This window comes from Vespa velutina, chromosome 9 (genome assembly GCF_912470025.1).
Source record: "Vespa velutina chromosome 9, iVesVel2.1, whole genome shotgun sequence".
Classification (NCBI taxonomy): Eukaryota; Metazoa; Arthropoda; class Insecta; order Hymenoptera; family Vespidae; genus Vespa; species Vespa velutina.
This window is the reverse complement of record NC_062196.1, coordinates 2,830,905-2,855,904: the sequence shown is the minus strand read 5'-3', so window position 1 is coordinate 2,855,904 and position 25,000 is coordinate 2,830,905. Positions and strand designations below refer to the sequence as shown.

General features: G+C 30.2%; 1 protein-coding gene across 12 annotated transcripts in view; it reads left to right on the top strand.

Moving 5' to 3' along the window:
* Positions 1-25,000, top strand: part of LOC124951543 (venom dipeptidyl peptidase 4) — a 277,366-nt gene that overhangs the window by 26,177 nt on the left and 226,189 nt on the right. For 6 of the 12 annotated variants that reach the window (XM_047500086.1, XM_047500085.1, XM_047500080.1 and 3 more), the window contains exon 2: positions 13,485-13,952. The exons of 1 other annotated variant lie outside the window; for it this stretch is intronic. Coding sequence is in view for 9 of the 11 variants with exons in the window: in XM_047500080.1 (XP_047356036.1) it covers positions 13,926-13,952 (27 nt within the window). In the remaining 2 variants the exon portion in view is untranslated. Of the gene's footprint in view, positions 1-4,969; positions 4,989-12,972; positions 13,163-13,320; positions 13,953-25,000 lie in introns of those variants that run through there. 5 more of the 12 variants (XM_047500081.1, XM_047500076.1, XM_047500082.1 and 2 more) reach the window with 4 other exon arrangements.

Below are 25,000 nucleotides of genomic sequence, written 5' to 3'. Positions count from 1 at the left end.
TTCTATGGTAAAAATAAAAAAGGACGAGACAGATAGAAAAAGTTTACAAATGAAACGTCGCACTAATTAAAAAGAGTTAATAATTTAAAATGATACGTTTCCATTTTACTTCTTCTTTTTTCACTTCTTTTCTTTCCTTTTTCCTTTTCTCTTTTTTTTTTTTTCCCTGAAATTTCAACGATTTATTTACAAATTTTCTTCGGATTTTCATGATGTAACTCAACAGTCTTAACTTGATTAATTTATAACGAAACAAAGTTCGTTTATAAAGTGCTTTAAACTCGATCGCGACTTAGACGGGAATTAGAATTCCAGTGATGGCACATTGGAAAATATATATAGATACTTATGAAGATAGTTCAGTGTTAGTGAGTTACGAGGGAAAATCGTTCGAGATTAATGATAAGTGGTTGACGCGTGGGATCCATGGAAATGAAATTTTGTATGATATGTCGAAGAATTCGGTCATGTTATTCGAAATAGATCGATTAGAGTTTGTGCTGTAATGTCGTCATTCGTTTATGCGCGTGTATAATTGAAAAAAACAAAATTATGAAATACGAAAGAGAAAGAAGATACTTATGTTTGGAAAATTTCTCTCTCTCTCTCTCTCTTTTACATCCTTCTGTTTTCTTTCTTTCTTTTTTTCTTTTTTTTTTTTATTCGAGTCTCGATCGAATATCGATTCGAGGAGTATAAAGAGTCCTCTTGATTCTCGAGATATTTTGTCGAGTTGCCTCGCATGGAACTGATTTTCGAAGGGAGCTATTTTTCTTTTCACAAAATTCACTCAACCGCGGCACGGATAATCGATCGACGGTCACGTATTCGATCGCACGTGCTACGAAATAATTACGTGTGCCTTGAGAAATCGAATTCTTCTTAGCTTACAACGCGTGGATCTTGGTTAGTCAGTCTTACATGCCTTGACCTAAAGAGATCCTTCTCGTTTCGTATTATTTTGTCGACTTTCTTTTGAGACACGAAAGATCTTCGCTTCTCTCTTATATGTGCCCTCCTTTTCGTTATGTATATATATATATATATATATATATATATATATATATGTATGTATGTATGTATATATATTAATGAGAAGTTTAACAAACTGTTCGAAAGGAGTATATAAATTAATTTCGATGAATAATTTAATAAAATATATATTTATTTAAAACTATACAATTTTTGTAAATTTACACAATACCATTGTACTTTGTAATACCGTTTCTTTCTCTTTTTTAATTTTTTATTCTTATTTTATTTTATTTTATTTTATTTTATTTTATTTATTTATTTATTTTTTTTTTTCACATAACATCATCTATTCTATCACCATTTTATCAAGTATGTCAAAAGTTTGCACGTTGCAGCACTTTGTACATAATAGAGAAGAAGTCTGTCTTCTTATAAGGAAATTCTTCAATTCTTTCATTTCACATTCTTTCTCACGTTGTCTTGCTTTTCCTTTCTTTTCCTCTTTTCCTTTCTTTTCTTTATTTCGTACATGCTTTTCTCCAGTATCGATATTTCTTTTTTATGTCGATTATATATTTTCAAACGTTAAATTGATTATCATAATAATATTTCTATTCATTATATTTTATTAATTTCTTTTTTTATTGACAAGACAACGACGTATTATTTACAATTCAAATTAATCTCTAAAATTTGAATGGCGTATAAAGTGATCCGTTAACTGCATACCTATCTCTAATTTTATTGCATAGTTTCGAACGATTTTGAATTTATATTGTGATTCATCACGTTCGTTGTTTATATTTTGATGAAAATCATTGAGAATAATTTAATTATTTTTTTTTTTTTTTTTTGTATTTCGATCAAATATTTTAGAGTAACAACGATTACGATTGCTTATATATTCTATTTATTATTTGATTACCATACTGTGTGATCAAAAAATAAAAATTTACTATCAGTAAAATATTTAATATCTTTCATAATTTTTGATTAATTATAAAATCGACCGAGTATAAAGAAAAGGCAAGAAGGAAAAATAAATTTGAAATGTAAAAATGTATAATAGATTTGTGTTTTTTAATTATCTTTGTTTTTCAAGATCTTATTTCGTTTAAAATGGAACGTAAAGAGTTTGTTTGAAAGTTTTCGAAGGAGTAAAGAGAAACGTGAAGTAGATTTAACGAAATCCTTTACGAAAAGACGTTCGGTAGAATTCAACGTAAAATTTAAGTCCGCTTATGCTTAAAATCTTATTAAAGCTTCTCGCGAGATATCGTACCCACGTTGATACTTTGCGATTTAATTCCCACGACGATGCCTTTGTTATATGCCGTTAAATTCGTCTCTACGTTATCCGTGAGATTGCGCCATAGAAAAGTTTACGATCCTTGGCTGAGAAATGGCAATGGTGATACATTCAGGAAAGCAAAGATTTCCTTACGAAATATGTTTATAAAGCAACTGAAATCCATGCTAAATGTACAGAAAGAACGAACCGATTACTTTTTTCTTCAACAACATAAAAATAAATAATATACTTGACAAATAATGCCTAAATTTTTAGTATAATTATATATAGAGAAGAGCAATATAATATAATACAGTTTTTATATATAATAGTATAATATAGTAGTATTGAATATATATATATAGTATAGTAATATTAAATTATCTAATAATTCATTAGAATTTCCATTATTTTAACATAGAATTTATTTTTATTATTATTATTATTATTATTATTATTATTATTATTATTATTATTATTATTATTATTATTATTATTATTATTATTATTAAAATGTAATTTTCCTGTTTTGAGTAAAAACATACTAAAAATTTCAATTATTTATTAATTATTACAATATTACAGTAATATCATTACTAAGTTAGCGTTAGTATTCAATTACATACAATTAATTAATTTTATTGAAAATGTCGACATTGTCTATTAATACAAGATAAGTCTCAGTAAAAATACAATAAATTTTAATTATTATTTAGTAGTCGACATAACTTACTACCCAACCCATTTTATATATATGTACATATATATATATATATACACACGAAATAATTAGTTTGTTGATAATCATTAATAATTATCCTTATAGTTAATAAGGTTGGTTGATTAGAAGTAAGATTTAGATTGAATCAGGGAAGATACAAATTTACGACATAATTGGGAGTTAATTATTCCAGGAAATTAAACGAATTGCGAACTCATCTTTTCACTCTCTCTTTCATTTTGACATTCGTCTTTGACTTTCTCTTAGTTTTCCTTCGTTCTGATTCGTTCACGGTTATATGGATTTGAATAAACGTGCTTCTTATTAAAGGACGACCCGTTTCGAAGGTAAGGTCGACCAGTTTTTACCAATACGATTTTACTCCACGAAGGTATTTTTCAATGGGTGAGGGAGAGAGAGAGAGAGAGAAAGAGAGAGAGAGAGAGAGAGAGAGAGAGAGAGAGAGAGAGAGAGAGAGAGAGAGAGAGAGAGAGAGAGAGAATGAAAAAGGACACCACCATCGTGGTAGTCGAGAGAATTCAAACTTTCCACCATGATGTATATATATACATCAAGAGAGAGAGAGAGAGAGAGAGAGAGAGAGAGAGAGAGAGAGAGAGAGAGAGGATATGTGTGTATACAACAATATATTTACGTGGATATGTATCACACAACATTTGTTATCGGGCATTTGCTGAAAGATTATCATATCACGAAACTTGTTGTTATTTGAATTATTATTACGTATCTAAATACGAGTATATATGTACATTGTACATACATATATGCGCGTGGACGCATATATACATATGGATACAATGATAAATAATTATTTTGAAAGAAAAAATATTAATAATTAATGATATTATTTAATGGTTTCTTTTTTTTTTTTTTTCAGTAAAGTAGTTTATAGTACAATTCTTCTTACAAATTATATGATCTAATTAATATTTATCGCAAATATTGTACGTTTATTTACATGCATATGTACATAGGTATTACGTATGATTTTAATTCATACAGTTTTTTTCTTTTTTTTTTTTTTTTTTTTTTTTTTTTTTTTCATATAATATTCCTTTCAATATGTATAGATAGTTTTTTTTCTTTCTTTCTTTTTAACACAACGTAATTCAGGATATGTTGGATGTATGCAATGACGTAGTAAATTTACTTGGTATTTTGAAGGAAAACAATTAGAAAAAAAAAAATCGAAACAAAACAAATCGTTCTTTTATATCATATATGTTAAAATCGATATTTTACTAGCATACGACGTTCTTTGTTGAAACAAGAAATATGTACATACATACATACATACATACATACATACATACATATATATATATATATATATATACACATGTGAAAGATAAACACATGATTTCGATGTTGCGTTGATTGTTTATTCGTTTCTAATCTTGAGCTCGTTTTTCTCTCTTATTTTTTTTTCCTTCTTTCCTTCTTTCATTCTTTCCTTTTTCTTGTCCAATGTTCGACGTAACACGGATTTAACCTAGCTTACGAGCAGTCAGTAAGCGGTGAACTTTCACAGAGATCGGTCGACATTACGGTATTCCTTTGTTCCTTGATCTTTGACCTTCATCTTGATCCTTCGAATAAGTAATCCGATTTTCTCTTTCGTATATATATATATACGAAACACAAACTATATATATATATATATATATATATATATATATATATATATAATTTCATAGAGTTTAGAATCTAATAATATTGTTAACTTAATTGATGAGATATGACATCCTTATAATAATATAAGCAATAGCGGAAACGATTATTTAAAGATTTGTAGAACAGTTATTTTACAAATTTATATAAATGTTTAGAATCTTTTACGATTATTAGAAGGAGTTTTTTTCTTATTTTCTCTATAAATATTTTTTAATCATACTCGTAGTTAATATCTTGAGTGTATAAAATCCGACTTTTTTAATCTTACGAAGTTTTTATTGTTGATCGCAAGACGAAGGCCGACAGGTAAGAAGAGAGCGATATAAAGGATCTTATGCGCGTGCTAGCGTGTGTGTGTGTGTGTGTGTGTGTGTGTGTGTGTGTGTGTGTATGTGTATGTGTATGAGAGAAAGAGAGAGAGAAAGAGGGAAAGGGAGAGAAAAAAGAGGGATAGAGGTCTATGAGAAAGAAGGGAGGTTGAGGTCGAGGACGAGGAAAGTAACGTTACGCATAATGAGACATCCGCTAATATTATCCCTATTAATAAAATGTAACCCTGTAATATCTGCATGAGAATGGCTAGCGGGACAACTTTGTGGAAGGATTTATAGTGTAGGAATTGCGAGAAAGAACGGTTAGAGGAGGTTAGATTAGACAGCAAGAAGGTGATAAATGCACTTATTCTTCTATCCTTTCATTTTTCTTTCTTCTTTCTCTTTCCTTTTCTTCTTTTTTCCTTTTCTCTCTTTTTTTTTTTTTTTTTATTTTTTTATTTTTTTTTTAGCGAAATACCCTTTTGAATACCGCGACGTGGGTTATAGGAGTTACGTTAGTAAAGGGCTTTAATTCAATTTTAAAGCGTTTATCTTTCTCGGTACCTACAATTTGCATAGTTTAGGAAAGACCGTTGACGTTTATTTTCATAAGAAAAAAAAAAAAAAAAAAATATATATATATATATATATATATATATATGTATATATCTTTATTGATCTTAAAACTATATAATTATAATATAGTCTACATTATCTTTCTCTTTATTCTTTTCTTCTACTTTTTCTTTTTCTTCTATGTAATAATAACAATAGTAGTAGTGATAGTAGAAATTTAAAAATTCGAAGTGAAGATAGAAATTCGTATATCTTGTTAAAAAGTAAAATGATAGTATTCTTTTGCTACTATTAATTACGTGAGTTAACGTGTTTCTTTTTTGACATAAATTTGCTTAAACACGATATTAGTTCTCCAAGGAACGATACGATTTTGTCATTTATTATATTAATACTATTACCGAATTTTGCTTACGAATTTCAAACTTACAATTTCATTTCTTTCTACGAACAACTATTTTAGTAATTGATCGAAGAATAAATTTAATCCGTGAGAATTGAGCTTCGTTCGAAAGTTTTGTCTCGTTCGGATTGCTTTGACGTTTAGCATTGATTGAAAGATCATTCTTTTTATCTCCTTCTGTTTCTCTTCAGTCGTTTGTATCTTTCTCTCTTTCTCTCTCTCTCTCTCTCTCATACACATACACATACACATACACATACACACACACACGATCATGTGCAACATTTGACCTTATTATCTTTCATCGACAATCGAGCTCGATTCTAAGCTCAATGCAAATCTGCCCCACTTAATTCTATTCTCTCTATGTCGGTCTCAAGTGCTTCGTCTATTGTTAAGATTATATGTTGTCCTTATATAGATTGCAGTTCTGTCTAAATATATACAAAGATTACGATTCACGATATTATAAATAAATTATACGACAGATTTTTATCTTTGTATAATGATAATGTCATAATAATAATAATAATAATAATAATAATAATAATAATAATTATTATTATTATTATTTTTTGTATTTCATATCATCTTTCAATATATATTAGATAACTTATTGGACATGTTAATGATTAGAATTATTTTATTAAATTTGTCGACGTGGAATATTATCAAAGATTTTTCTTACATAATTTACGACAAGCTTTCATTTTTCTTAATTCCTTTCATTTTTATTCTTCTTCTTCTTCTTCTTCTTTTTCTACTATTATCATCGTGAAATTTAATCTTACGAAATCTATTTTACGATATTTATTTGCCAATGAAAAGGAAATCAATATCGATCGGTATAGAAAAGGGGGGAAAAGACTTTCTTTTTTCTTTTTTTTTCTTTTTTTTTTTTTTTTTTTCTTTATACATCCCAATTAACTTCTAGCAATCCATGAATCGTAAGGTACGTGCTGTCTCGTATAGGTTTATCCAGAAACGGGAAAGCAAAATCGAAGAGGGAAAAAGAGAGTCGCATATAGGTAATGTCACCTGGTAATATCCAATTTTGTGAAATTTCCACAAATGAAATCCCCGGAGAACGATTTGGCATCGATTGTCATGGTAACAAAATTCTTCTGCTGAATCGGAGCGCCAGCCTTTACCATGTATTAACGTTGATTGGTGGCCGAGTAAATTTTGTCGTTACGTTCATCCGGGTATATGGAATATGTATATTGTAAATATGCGTTTGCGTCACACACATACACACATATACACATATAGACATATATACATGTACACATGTTTCCATATGAAGGTTGTTCTTGTGGGAAAGGAGTTTTGACCGTCGTCGTATCCTCACCGTTTACGATCGATGTTTAAACTGTGTGTGTGTGTGTGTGTGTGTATGTATGTATATATGTATGTATGTATGTATGAATGTATGTACGTGTGTGTAGAGGACAAGCCGGTGCCAACTCACACACGTTCAAAAGGCTAAATGTATCGAATTCGAGAGCACGCTGCTTCTGCAATTTCTATTCGAATCATTTACATGTATCTACATACATATATAGGTACATACATACATACATACATACATATATATATATATATATATATATATATATGTACACAACGTGCGTACGTAAGTACTAGCAAGCAAAGATAGAGATGGTCATACTTGCGTGCATAATCTTACATATTTCTTTTATTATCACTGCTCGTTCTTATAAATAAAAAAGAATTATATGATTATGGGATGATAATAATAAGAATTTTCAATTTATTTTTTTCAATTATATTATTATTATTATATTTATTTATCAATTGAACACGTACTTATCATAACTTTGATTCTCTATCGTAGTACTGTCGTCAGGCTCATTTTTATTTTTCTTCTTCCAATATGCAAAAAATTTTACTAATTTTTGATCTCGCTATATTTCTCTTCCTGTCTACCTCTTTCCTTCTCCCTTTCTCTCTCAAGGTGAGACCTTTCGTAATGTTTAATTTATAATCAGGTTTTTGTTCTTGTTTTTTTTTTTTTTTCTTATTTTTACATTGATTAGTTTATTACTGTTTAGAATGATATAAAGTGAATTGAAACGAGCTTCATGCGCATTTTTTATTCACCAAAATTTTTGTTCATCTTTAGATATTGCTAATTTTATTGTAATATAGTTCAAGTTAAGTAGTCGTTAGCTATAGACTTGTTTATAAATATTTAACAACAAATTCTTATCTTATCGTGAATAATAAAGATGTTAATGCGATAGGATTATAATTTTAATTAGCAGTAGTATTTACGAATCCGACGATTTATTAGAAAATTCATTTTTTATTATTTTAACTTTTTAAATATTCTTCACAAATTTTTTTCTCTATTCTCTTTCTGCTTTTCTTTTTTCCTTCTTCTTTTTTAAATGAGCGACTTAACTTTGAGATTTTTCCCTTTTTGAATCTATTTTACATAAATCTTGCATTGATTATTATATCCTCCTTATCTCAGTAAAAGTAATATTGCAACAGGTGAATCTCAACATCCTGTTGTATCGATGGTACGACCTTTGACCCGTTGGTCACTTCGATCCATGATGGTAACATCGAATGTCAGTCCTCTTCTTTTTTTTTCTCAAATCGTCAATGTCGTTTCTAAGCAATGATATCATCCGTCCATCGATTCCCTATTTTAACTGAATAGAAAGAGAATAAAAGACAGAGAACAAGAGAGAGAGAGAGAGAGAGAGAGAGAGAGAGAGAGAGAGAGAAAAAGTAGAACATGGGTTAGTCATCCACATCATAAATCATGTTGAACTGATCGGAACCTATACTCTCTCTCTTTCTCTCTCTCTCTCTCTCTCTCTCTCTCTCTCTCTCTCTCTCTCTCTATGACTAATCTGTTGTCGTTGTAGCAAAAAAAAAAAAAAAAAAAAAAAAAAAAAAAAAAAAAGAACATAGAGGAAAAATAGAGTCAAGCATATCGTTTCTTGAACGTATCAAGTCTGTCTTTTATTCGAAAGAGATGGAAGCTTTAACTTTTAGATTATGAGAAAAGAAAGTCGCGAATAAAATATCGCATTGTGGAAGAAAAACAAGCCAATGGTGAAAAGCATCGTGAATAAAGAAAAGCGATGCTTTGCCGTTTTCTTTCATCTTTCTCTCTCTCTCTCTCTCTCTCTCTCTCCCTCTTTTTTCCCTCTCTCTCTTTCACTCCCCCTCTCTCTCTCTCTTTTTCTCTCCCTTTCTCACCCTTTTTCCTCCATTCTCTCTCTTTCTCTTCCTTTTTCTCTTTGTTACTCTTTTCATTTATTTTCTCCGTTATCCCTTTATATTTCGTTTCTTGAAAATTTGTAAATTGCTTTTAGGTTTTGACAACAAAGGGGTAGGTAGATTTCGTTTGATGTAGAACAATTCTGTTAAGCCATTCCCGTTTCTATCGGAATTCGAATCATTTCAAGTATATAATAGTTACATGCGATTCTATAAAAAAATTTAATCCTTGAATTAGCGAATACCTTTTACGATTGTGTATTAAAATAGACGAGAACTTTAAAGATTTTGAAAGGAATTTAAAAAATGATACGGCAGGTTTCAACGATAGAAATAAATTTACGATGGACGACCAAAAAATGTGGGTTAGTTTTGAACTCGTTTCAAAGGATAAATTGTTTTTTGATCGAGTAGTAAGGGACGAGAGAATGAATATGTTTTAATAATAGAAATGATACGAGGGGTGATAATGTAGTGGTAGGAATTATGTGAAAAGATTTTCAATGCTTCTTAGTGATTTCATTGGAAAAATTTTTTTTTATCGAAATCTGCAATAACGAATTGAATTATTTGATCGATTAAAGACTGAACGAAGAGGATTAGGTTTTTGAAGATGGGAACTATATTGAATTTAAGATAACGAGCTGTTAACCAAGCGCTTGATGGTTATCGTTAAAACATGATAATGTTGGGAAGAGATAATAAAGAGCGAGAGTGAGAGAGAGAGAGAGAGAGAGAGAGAGAGAAAGAAAGAAAAAAGATAATAATAGTACCACTTGTTTCCCGTTCAGAAACAAAACGTAATAATGTAGACGTCATCTTTTTCTTTTTATCTTTCTTAGCTATTATCATCGTTATCGCGTTACTTATATATATATATATATATATCGATGTTCCTTCTTTTGTTTTTAAAAACGTATAATTATCGTATTATTTCAATAGCTTTTTACCTCTTTTCGATCGTTCGTTTACTTCGACAAAATGGATTAAGTTGTCCATTTTATTGTATCACCGCGATTTATTTGCCAGGAAAAAAGAGAAAAAAGAATAAAAGGAAGAAGAATAGAAAGAAGAAGAAGAAGAAGAAGAAGAAGAAGAAAAAAAAGAAGAAGAATTAAAATTTCTTTCAGAATGTATGTGTATATGTGTGTACTTATCTCTTACTTTTTTTTTTGTACAGTACTTACGAGAGGTTTACTCTGTCCGTAGTAAGAGGTTCGCGCTTAATTACCTCGATTCGTAATTGGCGGTGCAAACAGTCGTTTGTGTCAATTCACTTCTAAAAGTAAAATATTTGCCAGGATGGCGAACTAAAAAAAAATTTTCTTGATTAATTAGAAGGAACGATTTATTCGGCATGGGAGTCGCGCAAACGACTATACACGTCTTTTGTCATTTTTTTTTCTTTATTATTATTATTATTATTATTATTATTATTATTATTTATTTATTTATTTTTTATTTTTTTCTTCATAACTTCATTATCATGACTCCTTTTTATTTTTTTCTTTCATTTTTTTTTACTTTTAGTTTCGTTAACGAAACTAAATCATATATACATAGATACATATCCAGCTCGGCAGTTATTTGATAAAACGTCTGATATTTGATCGAGCGAGTATAATAAAATATCAAGTTTTATGATTCTTCATCATTTAGTCTTGGGTCGTTTTCGTTCCTTTCATTATTTTTCGCGTGAGTTACATGAGATGCGATTAGATCGACCGAATGCTTCTTTTCATGTTTTTTTTTTTTTTTTTCTTTTTTTTTTATTTTGAATAGAAGGTAAAGAAAAGAAAAGTAAAGGGAAGGAAAGAAAAGGAAAGGAAAGGAAAGGAAAGGAAAGGAAAGGAAAGAAAAAAAAAATCTCCCGTCACCCGCTGAGATTTCTGAACGTCCTTGTAAGCCTCTTTTTATATGAAACTTCTTCTACTTTTTTTTTTTCTTTCTCTCTCCCCTTTTTTCTACCCTTCGCGGAATCATGAGTAACGAGCGTCCCTGTCGCATCGATTAATCGTATATGAGGCGGAATAAATCACCAGATCTGTTTCTTTCTCTTTGTGCTATCACTAAAAGAGAAAAAGATAGATAGATAGATAGATAGATAGATAAAAAGAGAGAGAGAGAGAGAGAGAGAGAGAGAAAAAAGAGAGAGAGATCAGATTTGAGCGACGTGTAATTGTCATCGCGCACTTTTAGTAGAGATTTCATGTGATCAAATACAAGTTAGAGAGTAGAGTGAGATGGAGATAGACGACGGATAGATGGGATCGAAGGAGTGAGAGTGAGAGTGAGAGTGAGAGATGAATGAGAGAAAGAGAAAGAAAGACAAATACCGTATAGAGAGAAAAAGGGAAAAAGAGAGGAGAGAGAGAGAGAAAGAGAGAGAAAGAGAGAGAAAGAGAGAGAAAGAAAGATAGACACAGAAGATTGGCGTAGAATTTTGAACGATTTATTCGTATTTCATAGCTCGGTTCGAATTAATTTTCGCCGAGAAAACTGTCGTGATGATTGTTGCCATGACATTTCTTTCGAAATGATAAATCGTTTTTAATAATGGCGAATCAGTTAAGAAAAAATACCGAACGAGAACGAATTTTTTTATCGTTCAAATGTGAAGTCTTGAAATTTCATTGGAAGAATGATCATGCTCGATGATACTATACATACGTATGTATGTATGCATGTATGTATGCATGTATGTATGCATGCATGAGGTGACAGGAGGAGGGATAGGAAGGATACATCTTTACTCTTCCGGTATGCTTTACGTCGAAAGATTTTCCTTCCAACGAATTTTCGACAAGGTTTTCAAGAACGGAAGGCGGCATTTAATCCGACTTGTGAATATGCAAAGACTCTCAACCTCCTCTCCCACCCATCTATGCGCAGCCGACGTTCTAGATCCTTTGGAAAATCTTCTGATCTCGAATTATCGTATTACACTAGGGAAAGGGAAACGACGAAGGTAATTTCGAGCTAATGCGTTTGATCTCGTATAGGTGTCTTTCCTTTTTTTTTTTTATTTTTTATTATTTCACCATATAGGTATAAGAAATTATGTATATATTTACGGTGCTATGGCAAAATGACAAGTACGTAATTGAGAGACATTGTCGATAAAACGAACGATTTGCTCGTTCTATTAAATATTTCGAATGGAAATGAAGAAAACCAATCGGTTCGTTCGATTAAAATGTCTCCCTTTTCTTTTTCCTTTTTTTTTTATCAATAAACTACTGTCACACACACACACACATATATGTATATATAATTTAGAAATGTTTACAATATTATAAGTAATTACTTTCGAAACAATTTCAAAGCATTTTTGAAATATGTTTGTCTTGAGATTCATCTAAATCGTTGTTATTACTTAACAAAAAAAAAAAAAAAAGTTTACATACGCACATAAGTATCCGAATAGAACTTATATATAAGAAATGTGTCATGACTTTTATTATATACATTACGTTTCTGTCAAAAGTTAATATCTTCTATCAAAATCGAATACATTTTCTTTTTTTTTTTACGATGATAATTACATATACATATCTTAGTGCGTAAGATACTTTTAAAGATTATTTCTAAAAAAAAAAAAAAAAAAAAAAAAAAGAAAGAAAATAAAAAAGAAAAGAAACGAGAAAGAAGGAGAAGTTAATGTGGGAAAAAGAATAGGGCTAAGTTCGAAGAGTGTGAGGCCGTAAAGTATTTTTTATGGGTATCAAGTGTTTCATCAACACAGAGGAGAGAGAGAGAGAGAGAGAGAAAGAGAGATAGGAAGGAAGGAAGTGAATGAGGAGTGAGGGTAGCCGAAATACATCTTCGTCAAAGTCAGGTCAAAAGCGTGAACCAAAGAGTGACGTGCTTGCAGAGTCGCTGATATTTTTCCCTTCAGCTCTTCTCATCGCATAACGCGTTCATAGGTGCAGAAATCTTTTTTCTTTATCTTTTATTCCCTCTATCTCTCTATCTTTCTTTCCCTCTCTCTCTCTCTCTCTCTCTCTCTCTTTCCCCTCCTTTTTCCCTCTTTTTCCCTATCTTTCTTTCTCTTTCTCTCTCACTCTCTCTCTCTCACTCTCCATCTTTCTCCCTATCTTTCTTTCTCTTTCTCCCTCTTTCTCTCTCTCTCTCTCTCTCTCTCTCTCTCTCTCTTTTTCTTTCTATCTAACACATATTCCGGCGCGTTGCGCACGTTCGATTTCCATTTAAAATATAAAGCGGCATCGCGTGAAAAATTAAATACAGCTTTCGCCATACCAAACCTGGGAAGAAGGGTGATTAATGGATTCGATTCGTTGAACCGGAGCACCCCGTACGACGAAAGAGGATAGACGAATAGAAGCGGATAATGCAGAGATAGAGAGTGCGAAAGAGACGGTCCGAGATAGGAAAGAGAAAAGCGTGGAGAGAAACGTGGAAGAAGTGGAAAGTGTTCGAGTGAGACAGAGACAGAAACAGAGAGAGAGAGAGAGTGAGAGAGAGAGGTAGAGTGTGTGATAGAGAGGGAGAGAGGGAAAGAGAGAGAGAGAGAGAGAGAGAGAGAGAGAAAGTGAACGAGAAGAGTGAGCTCGAAAAGTGGTGATTGGAGGGAAGAGGAAGAGTAGGTTGGAGAGGAGTGAAGAGAGAAACCGAGGATTTTATTTCCGAAAGTGTGGAGAGCCGTGCAGAGACGGAGGACCAACGACCATGACGGAGGGCGGACTCAATGTTGGTGTAAGTCAGAAACGATTTCTTAGTTTTTCCTTCTATTTTTTTGATTCTTTTTCTTTTTCTCTTTCCATCTCTTCACTCCTATCCCCCTCTCTGTTTTTCTCTTTATTTCTCTCTCTCTCTCTCTCTCGCTCTTTCTTTTTCTCTCTTTATTTCTCTCTCTCTTTTTCTCTCTTTCTTTCTCCTTTTTTTTTTTTCTTTTTTTCATTCTTTCTCATTCTTTCTCATTCTTTCTCATTCTTTCCCTTTTGTTCGCACCATGTAACGAAACGTACTATATCGCCTTGGTCAGGATCCTTCGCCAGTGCGAATTTCTACCGATCGATTTCTAAGAGAATTCCTCCCTTTTTCGAATCTTTTCGCGAAGAACAATTTTCGTCTCGCGGCCTCCTATCGTATAACCCCTTTTCCTCACTATCTTTCTTCGGTCTACTTTTCTTTTTTCTTTTTCTTTTTTTTTTCTTTTTTTTTTTTACCTCCTCCACGTTCCCATCTTTCGCACGATCTCGCATCGAGCTTACTTCACTTCCTTCTCCGTTTCCGTCTACAAACAGTTTCCTTTTACTTTTTCTTTTTTTTCTTCTTTCTTTCTTTCTTCTTTCTTTCTTGTTTTTTTCTTTTTGTTTTTTTTTTGTTTTTTTTTTCTTTTCTTTCCTTTTTATCCATCCTCGCGGATGTCCCATCCAATGATTAAACGATGTTATCTCATCTTCGAATTGTTTTCTCATCGATTTTCAGTGGAGGATATCGCGGAGGATTTCTCTCGACTTAATTACATTTCCTTTATCTCTCTCTCTCTCTCTCTCTCTCTCTCTCTCTCTCTCTTTGTTTCCTTCTTTTTTTTTCTTTTTTTTTCTTTTTTTTTTTTTTTTAACTTGACGACGTCTTTTACTTTTCTCATTTACAAATGTTTTCGCAAGGAAAAAAATTTGATACGTTTATGTTTTCAAATATATACAGATTTATTCCAGATATTTAAATTTTACAGATATATCCCAGATTTTTTGAACACACACACACACACACACACACACACATTTGTTTTTTCTTTTTACCCTCTCAAACAGCAAAAATTTTTTTTCACGATAAATTTGGATTTAAAAATTCATTTATGATAATAACAAGTATTATTATATTTGATTTGGAATTGTTCGTTCGTTCGTACATTCTTTCGTTCATTCGTTCGTGTTTCATTCGAGAAACTCGTTTTGATTTACTAGATGACCAATCTTCGTAAGAATTATCATAGAAACGAATTTACCTATCAACGATAAATATGACTACAATTGGATAGCGTGCGGTAATCGTAAATACTGCGTAAATTCTTGGAATCGTGGCTGTCCTATTTAAACGTGGTACGCTCAAATGAGGCCGGTCCATTGGATAGTTGGGCAGCGTTAATCGTGTAATTTGCATGTACTTGGATGATGTCATTCGAGTGACACTCGACATAATTTTAGTGGCGCACGAGCGTTAACAGTTAAAAGCTCGATTATCTGCGCTTGGTATGTTTCGGTCGATGAATACTTACATTTTTTACGATAGAATGAGTTACGTCATAATTTTTTAATTATTCGTTCTACTTCTTATTTTTTTCCCTTTCTTCCTTTCTTCCTTTTTTCCTTCCTATCTTCTTTTCTTTTTTCTATATCAGTTAGAAAAATGCACAACAAAATATTACCGAGAATAATATTATCGAGAACGATGATGAAGAACTTTTTCGTTACACGTGAATGATCATTTAGAGTAGGAGAAGTCGTTGCATAAAGAAAAAGTGAAAAAGAAAAAAAGAAAGAAAAAAGAAAGAAAGCAAGAAAGAGAGAAAGAAAAAAGAAAAAAAAAAAAAAGACAAATAAACATGAAAAAAAGGGGACAAAGAAAAAAGGATGAAATAGGGAAATGCATAAAAGCGTGTCGCGTTCGTGTGAGCGTGCTCGATTGTAAAAATAGTACGGTGTCGAAAAGTGGAGGAGGAAAGACGTGAAAGAATTGATATCGAAAGTGAAAGTTGAGTGAGCAACAACAAAGTGTGTCAGTCACGTTTCGTGGTACGTTTATATGCATACGAACATACACAGATGGGGTACAATGGTAACATGTTGATAGAAGTTAGGTAAAGTCTGTGATCACAAATAGGAGAGAAATCTAATTTACTGTATTACGATTATGAAAGAATAATAATAGTAATAACATTATCCTATTTTTTTATTTTAACGTATAATCACCTTTCTATTTATATTTTTTTTATACGATCACATTTTGTTCAACAATAATTAAACGAACATTCAACAATAATTGAACGAACAATTGTTGGTTATTAAGGATTCTTTTTTTATTTCATTGAAAATTTGTTAAATTATTACTATGTATAATTGTTATATGATAATGAAGATAGAAATTATATAGTTTTGATCGATTATTTTCTTTTCTCTCTTTTCTTTTTTTCTCCCTTTTTTTTTTTGTTTCTCTCATTTTTTTTTTTTTTTTTATTTTGCTGCGTTTATCATACGTATCGTCAAAGATAATTATTTGAATAATACAGTCAAAATTATTTGATCGAATTCATAGAGGATTCAACATTACGCGATAGAATGTTCTACTCAGTAGAGGTTGCTTTTCGTCTTCCATGAATTTATCAGAACCACTGGGTAGGTTGAATCCTCGGGCGAACCCTTCGTCCAGGAATTACGAGAGGAACGCGGACGTTGAACGTAATTCGTGGAAAGTTTCGTAACGTAGGTTTCGTCGCGTTCCGGACTGAGCTCAACGTCTTCTCTACTTTCTTCACTCGAATATATATAATATATAACATAATATATAATATATATATACAAATATATATATATATATATATATATATATATATATATATATATATATATGCAACAAAGATATAGCAAATGGGTATAATAGAGAAACATGTGAGAGTTAGCTGTACTAGTGAGCTAGCTAGTTAACTAAGAAGGGTGTAGTCAAGAACATTCGTACATATGTAAGAACTAGTTAAGTTGGTATTCAACTTATTGTTGGATCAACGTACTTACTTTGTCGATGATGCATGTGATATTTCGTGAAATTGACGATCCGAGAAATTGGTATGCTTTTGATGGCTTCTCCTTAAGATTATCGATCTCATGGCATCTCTCTCTCTCTCTCTCTCTCTCACTCTCTTTTTCTCTGGTTGTCTTCTAAAGTTAGTTAGTAGCAAGCTAACTAGTAATGTTTCTCAATTCAAATTAAAGGTTTTTGTTTAATTTTTCAAACGATCGATTCGATGTGATAATCGCTTAAGGAATCGTGAAAAATAGAAATAATTTGTAATGGATATTCAAAACTTTTTTCCTTTAATTTCTTGCGAATTTTCGAAATTGTTGCGATAATAATTGTATCGTTAAAATAATATATAATGACTATGGTTCCCCAGGTTCTTTAAAATTGTATTTATATCGTTAAAATTTGAATCGCAATACTCATTATAAGCAAATGTATTATAAAACATTTGATATATAGAGCACTACTTGATATAATATGCAATTGTACATGTTTGTTTTGTAAAAAATTATCTCTTATTTCAATGTATTTATTATCTCTTTTTTTCGATGTATATGTTGATGCATGATTTAAAATAATTTTTATTATTAATAAACAATTATTTTCTACGATTTATTAAGCGCCTTTCCTTAACACATTGAAATTCACAAAATTTGTTTCTTTCGTATTGACCGTAATATTCTTTTGAATGATTAGTATTAAAATGTGTTTATTCGTTTAATATTAATTTTTTTCTTTAAAATTAAAAATATAAGAATTATTTGCAATATTGAAAGCGATTTTGAAGTTAATAAATTATGAAAAATATGCGTGTTTATGATTACGCGGGTTTCGATTAGTTTGGTTTGTAAAATGCGTTTTAATGAATTAAAAAGAAAAAAGAAAAGAAAAGAAAAGAAAAGAAAAGAAAAAAAAAACAAAATAAATAAATTTGATCGACCCATTCGTTTTTAATATTTTTTTTTTCTTTTTTATTCCTCGTATAATTTGTATTACTTTTATAAGCGATTATTTGAACATTTTGAAAGGATTTGTTGCTCTTTTCACCCTACGATGCGTGAAAAGGCAATGTCCATTTAACGAAGGGTGAAGGGCGTATTATTTCATCGCGCTTTGAAAAAGCTTTTAGTTCCGGACGAGGTGTGTATCGACGATCGAGGTGGCAAACTGTATACAAGCATCACTCGTACGTTTAACGAGCAGCGAGAATGTACCGTATTTCGAAAACGTGCTTCTCAAAAATGTAACGTGACTGCGAAGACAAATTACTTGAAAGCGATAAATTTTTCGCGGGAAAAGATTTACGAGCTTTTCACAAATCTTTTTTTTTTTTTTTTCATATTTTTTTTTTTCCCCCGAACGAAATTTGTCTTCGATTCAAAAGAATTTTTAATGATCGAGCTTAAAGTAAAAAAAAAAAAAAAAAAAAAAGAAAAAAAAAAAGAAAAAAAAATAAAAAAAAAAAAAAAAAAAATAAAAAAAAAAAAAAAAAAAGAAAAAGGAAAAAAAAGAAAAAAAAAGAGAAGAAGAAAACTAAAACATTCTAATTGCTGACGAATAAATTGCAAATGATCAAAAAAATATTTTCGCACGATTCGTACAATCGTTTTATATACCGTTAGATAATTATTAATTAATTAATTTAATTAAAGAGATTGGACATCGCCGACTCGAAAGATATTTCGAAGAGAATATTATTTTAATGTCGTATCGTTCGTTCGTATGAATATCGAAGCGTATGAATGAAATGATGAAATTTATCTATTTCGCTTCTTCTTTTCATCGTGAATATGTTAACGATCGTTATTACGAGTTCGCAATTAGCCGTATAACGGTTATCGACTGGGGTGTTGTTTTATTATTGTCGCATAAATAAAGGAACAATTAAATGCGAATCATTCGTGATAACAATTCGTTCGTTTTCTCTGGTATTAACAGATTGATATATTTGCTCATTGCGCTCCATTTCAATGCTTGCAGTTTTGCATATAAAATATATTTTTATTTATCAGTTTCATGATCGACGTATAAAGTAAATTTATAATTCACGATGATCATTATGGTACGTCATTTATAAAATAGAATAAAAAAAGAAGAAGAAGGAGAAGAAAAAGGAAAACGATATCTTTTTGTAAAAATTTTATTTGTTATATACATGAAAGATCATGAGATCGGGAAAACGTTGAATGTTCGTTCATGAAACAGACATTTATTTATTTTATTTTTGTTTATAATATTCGAAGAAAATATTATTTTATGCATTCTATGCATTTTATGGAATTGGAATGTAAATTATAATAAAGATGCTTCTGTTTTAATTACATTTTAATGATGTTTCAAAATAACAACAATTTTATCAATTTTATATATTTAAAATTTTACAAAGAAATTCTGCTGGAATATATATATATATATATATATATATATATATATATATATATATATACATACATATATATATATATATATGAAAGATATGTCATTCTTGTGTCCCGATGTTTGTTCATTTATCAAAAACGGTAAAAGAGACGTAAAGTTAGAATATTTGTAAAGTTACATACATATGGTTCTTACCAACGCATTACATTTATTTATGTATCAGATATATGAAACGTGGGATATAGAAACGAGTTGCAATAGAATTTACAATGCGTTCTATCGCGTAGCCATATGAAAATCGTTCGATTCGGTCTCAGTCTCGTAGAAATAATAGGCGATACGTAGCGTATTGCTTCTGGTAGAACACATCTCGATAGATTTATATTAAAATACGGTAATACATAAATCTCGATCGGGCATACAAAACGTATATTGCGGCTGACGCATACAAATTTCCCATTTCACGCGTCATCTTCGATCCACTTTTTCGAAAAATCCTCGTTTCCTTATGTAGAATTTTCATTTTTTTTTTTTTTTTTTTTTTTTTTTACAAATATTCTTTATTTTCGATCGATATAAGCAAATACCACGTTGAATTTAATGGAAACGTTCGTTCGATATTTCCTCGTTACATTCAAGAGAACGAGCTAAAAGTTTGAATCGTTTTGCTCTGATTCTTTAAATAGGGTTACAAAAATAATTTTGCGAATAATTCTCTTAGATATAAGCTAAATATATTCTTTCGTTGATTCCGGGCCAACTACGATCGCCAAATACTTGCGTATTCGTAACATTCATTCGTAGAAATGAGAAATACAAAGATAGAGATAGAGAGAGAGAGGGGGGGGGAGAGAGAGAAAGAGAATTAATCATAGATTTATAGATCCTTTGACAACGACGAAAGGTTTTTCTTAAAAACAAAGTGAAAACTTTTCTGTTCGAGATCAGAAAGATTTCAATGTTATTAAAGGAATGCTTCTTGCAAATTTGAAGCGTCTTGAATAAAAGGAAGCTGAAGTATCGGTTTATTCTAATCTAGGAAAGTGCTCGGGTAACCTCTGGAACGATTTGAAATGGCACGTAGTAGTATTTGAGAAAGAAAGAATACCAACCAGAGATAGAAAGATGGAAGTAACGTGGTTGCATGAAAATGCTGCGATTCTAAATTCTTCAAATTTATCTGCGGATTATATATGCAAGGACGATTTGCTCAAGTTCGTACTGAGTATTAGTATCTTCTTTCTTTCTTTCTTTCTTTCTTTTTTTTTTTTTTTTTTTTTTTTTTCTTTCTTTTTTCTCTTCTTTCTTATTTTTCTTTCTTTTTAGTATAAAAATAAAGCAATTACATCAAAAACAAACGAATGAAAGAGAAGTAATTTTAAAAATAATTTAATCCGATTACGAGACAAATTAATATCCTTCATTTTGTTTATTGGATAATTAAATCAATATCATTTATTAACAAAATATAATTTACGTTACATAAATTTATATATATATATATATATATATATATATATATATATACACGCACACACACATATATATAGATTGATCGTTTGTACTAACAAATACATATGTATATAGAAGTTCGATTATATTATTCATCGTTAACATCAATTATTTCATTGTTAACATCAATGATTGATTTATAAAGATACATAATATAGTTAGATACATTAAAACATATAAATCTCATTTAAATTAGAAACGATAGGTAACGAAGGGTTAAACGTAAAAGCAAAGAGAAAGTTTAATATTCCTAAGATAGGATTTTGTTCCAACTATGATAAGATCATTGGGGGAAAGTTATTCGATGTAATGCACATTTTGACTGTAGGACATTTTGACTGTATAACAAAGATCGTATAATGCATAAGGTGACTTCGAGTGGAAGATAAGAGTTGGGAAGAAGGGGAAAATAAGAGTAGGAAAGATCGAGGGAAGAAAAAGGAAAATAAATAAATAAAAAAAAAAAAAACAAAAAACAAAAAAAACAAAAAAATAAGAACTTAACAAAGATGTGATCGTCATTATCGTGGATGGTGAACTTACAGGGACCAAAAGATTTCGTTAAGTATGGCAAACTAACTTGCTTTTCGTTAGTGGAATTAACAAAGTAGATAGCACAAAGTGATTCTGGACTTGAAAACTTCGAACCATTGAATGGAGAAAGAGAGAGAAAGAGAGAGAAAGAGGGAGAGAAGGTGGTGAACTTCATCGTTCGTACAGTTCGAAAACTTTCTGGTTTCTGGCACGGTAAAAGAATAGGGAGATATAGATAGAGATAGAGATAAAGATAGAGATAGATATACAGAGAGAGAGAGAGAGAGAGAGAGAGAGAGAGAGAGAGAGAGAGAGAGAAGGAAAGGGTTAAAGAAAAAAGAGAGGGGATTGCTCTCAGTTAACGACAAATCTCGTGAACTTCTTAGACTCTCTCACGGTGCACTTTCTTCTATGCCGTAGAAGATGATTATCCGGTTTTGTCGACGTTTTATCGCATTCACGAGTTTCGGATAGCAACTCTCTTCCTTGAGAAAATTGTCGGGTGAAAGTGGCACGCGCGTTTGTAGTAAATGATCTTGAAGGATGATTTGATGAAAGTTTCATTCGAAATAACGTTGATACCGGTAAAGGAAATCTTGGATTGACTTATGCGATCGTTCGTTATTGTGAAATGTTTTCGTTTTCAGAGATCTACGATGGTTTTTTTTATTTTTTTTATTCTTTTTTCGTTTTTTTTTTTTTTTTTTTTGTTACGTTTCCACAGATCCCTTCAAATATTATTTATGCGTTTGATTTAAAAGCACGATTTATTGTTCTAATTAGTTAATATATTTTTTCAACGTATTAATATATATATATATATATATATATATATATATATATATATATGTTTTCTTCTTTTTTCTTTTTTCGTTTTTTGTATTTTCTTTTTTTTTTTTTTTTTTTTTTTTTTTTCTTTTTTTTTCTTTTTTTCTATTTACATTTTATTAAGATTCATTGCGACCATTCGAGAATACTCAATTATTAAATTCGATGTCGCAGTGATTCTCATTGGAGCACATCCATCAATTAATTTGTTGAGCTTATCGTTCGTTTGAATTACAAAACGGTTCGCAAACCTTCCGTTCCCATTAGAGGGGTTAAATTGTTCGTTTTAAATTGTTGATGAGCCGAAAGACTTCAAAAATTAACTTTGCAAATGTGCAGCGAATAATTTATGAAATTATTATCGATTTTAAGCTTCGTGATTTTCCGAAATATCTGTCGATATTATGTCGATATATACATACATATATATATATATATGTGTGTGTGTGTGTGTGTGTGTGTGTGAGCATGCGTGTCTGTTTGTAATATTGGAGAAATTATGAATATGACAATGTCTCGTAATTTCTAGCTTAAATCGACAAAATGTGTCTCGTTTAAGCGCATTTAATCTACATATGTATGTGTTTGTACATCGTATGGTTGTTATACTATATTCATTAAAGTATATAGAAAATCGTCCGTTCCCGTTGGAAATTTATCGATCCTCGAATATTTTTCTTACGATTTTTTTACATCTTTCTATCTAATTCGATCTATCAAACTAACTGGAAATGTGCATGTATACTTTGTTTATGAATCAAATTGAGAGTAAATATTGATAGATCCGAAGAGAAAATAGATTATATCACATTTATCGTAATTGGATTCTCACATCGACAAACAGACGATAGTAATTGCGAAATGCGAATAAAATACTCACTGACGTGATAGTGTCCTTTTAAAAATTCTTTTTTTTTTTTTCCCTGCCAATAATAAAAAGAGACTTACGATTAATAAAAGTTTTGCGATTTAAACATTTATGGAATTGATTGTATGATATGAAAATGTCGGTGTACGATATAAAAAAAGAAAAAAAAAAATAAATAAAAGATAAAAAATAAATAATAAAAAACGCATGAACAAATAAAGAAATACATCCGAATTAAATGAATTTGAATTTGTAGTAACACGTATGTAAGTGTTTACATAATCACACATATACATAAACGAATTCAATGCATTCAAAATTGAACGAACCGAAACGTATATACGTATTCGATGAATAATGTTAATTTAATGAAAGTACAAATATAGAAATATAATTATGCACGTGTAAACGTGTAATTCGTGTGCGTGTAACTTTTTAAATTAATTGAGAAAATAATGAATGATATTTAAATTAATCGAAGAAATAATAAATGCTTGTCAACATTCCAGTAAGTAATTATAAGATTTAGTAGATCTAATAATAATAATTTAGTAGATCTAATAAATTAGAATTTGTGTAATCAATACCAAGTTAAATGTTTAAATCTGTCTGGTCTATTCTTTAATATAATCGGTAGATCTATATATTTAAAACACCAATCGACGATCCCGTATCCCTTTTACGTGACTCGACTTTGAAATTTCATGTTTTTCAATTAAACAATGACTTATCGACGTTCTGTATAGAATACGGAAAATCATATATGTATGTGAAAATAATCCGATTAACGTTATCTTCATTGTTTTTATTTTTATTTTTCCTCTTTTAGAATTTCACGAGTTTCATAAATAATGGAATGAAAATAATGGAGACATAATTTGTAAATACGTGAACGACGAATTTAATTTAATATTGGTATCCTACCCTTATCGTGGAACAAAAGGATGATAAAATGAATAAAAAAAAAAAAAAAAAAAAAAAAAAAAAAGAAAAAAAGAAAAAAGTAAACAAAAAAGAAAAACAAAAAAAGCCGTGAGAGACAGGGAGAAATTTTTTATCAAATATAAACTTCGTAACCGATATGCCGATCGTGGAATTTATCAGATTATCTGTGTCGTCGTTATTGGTAGCTTTAACCGATTGCGAAAAAAATAATGACAAGCGAATGGATAAAAGATAATCGATGCGTTGCAATATATGCATATAGTTGGTAGTACACCCTATATCGATCTCTTGATAATATCTCTGTATATATACGTACATACGTACATACATACATACATACATACATACATACATACATACATACATATATACATACATACATACATACATACATACATACATATTATATACACGTATGTACATATGTATGTATATATGTATATATGTATATATGTATATATATTTTTTAATTATTTTTTTTTTTCTAATTTTTTTCTTCCTTTCTAGGAGATAGAGAAGAATAAAAAAATCGTTACGGTAGTATACACAAACTCCTCTTTATTTCCACGATCGTAGCATGGAAAAAATGTCGTTCGTGCTATGTAGTTTTTTGACATTTTATTTGATCCTTCAACGAGCAACACAACTTCAAAACGATACCTTCGGGCGTAATCTTTAGGCAATCTCTCGAAATTCTGTAATCGGGTAGTATATTCCTATGTATCTTAGTGTGTGTGTGTGTGTATATATATTTATATCTATCTATATATCTATCTATATATATATATATATATATATATATATATATATATATATATATATATGTACATATCTATGTATATAGGTATATGTAGCATACTTTTTCCAAGTAACTCTTTTTTTCTAACTCATCTAGGTAAATTTGTTGATATCCTTTTTCTACCCTTTCTATTTC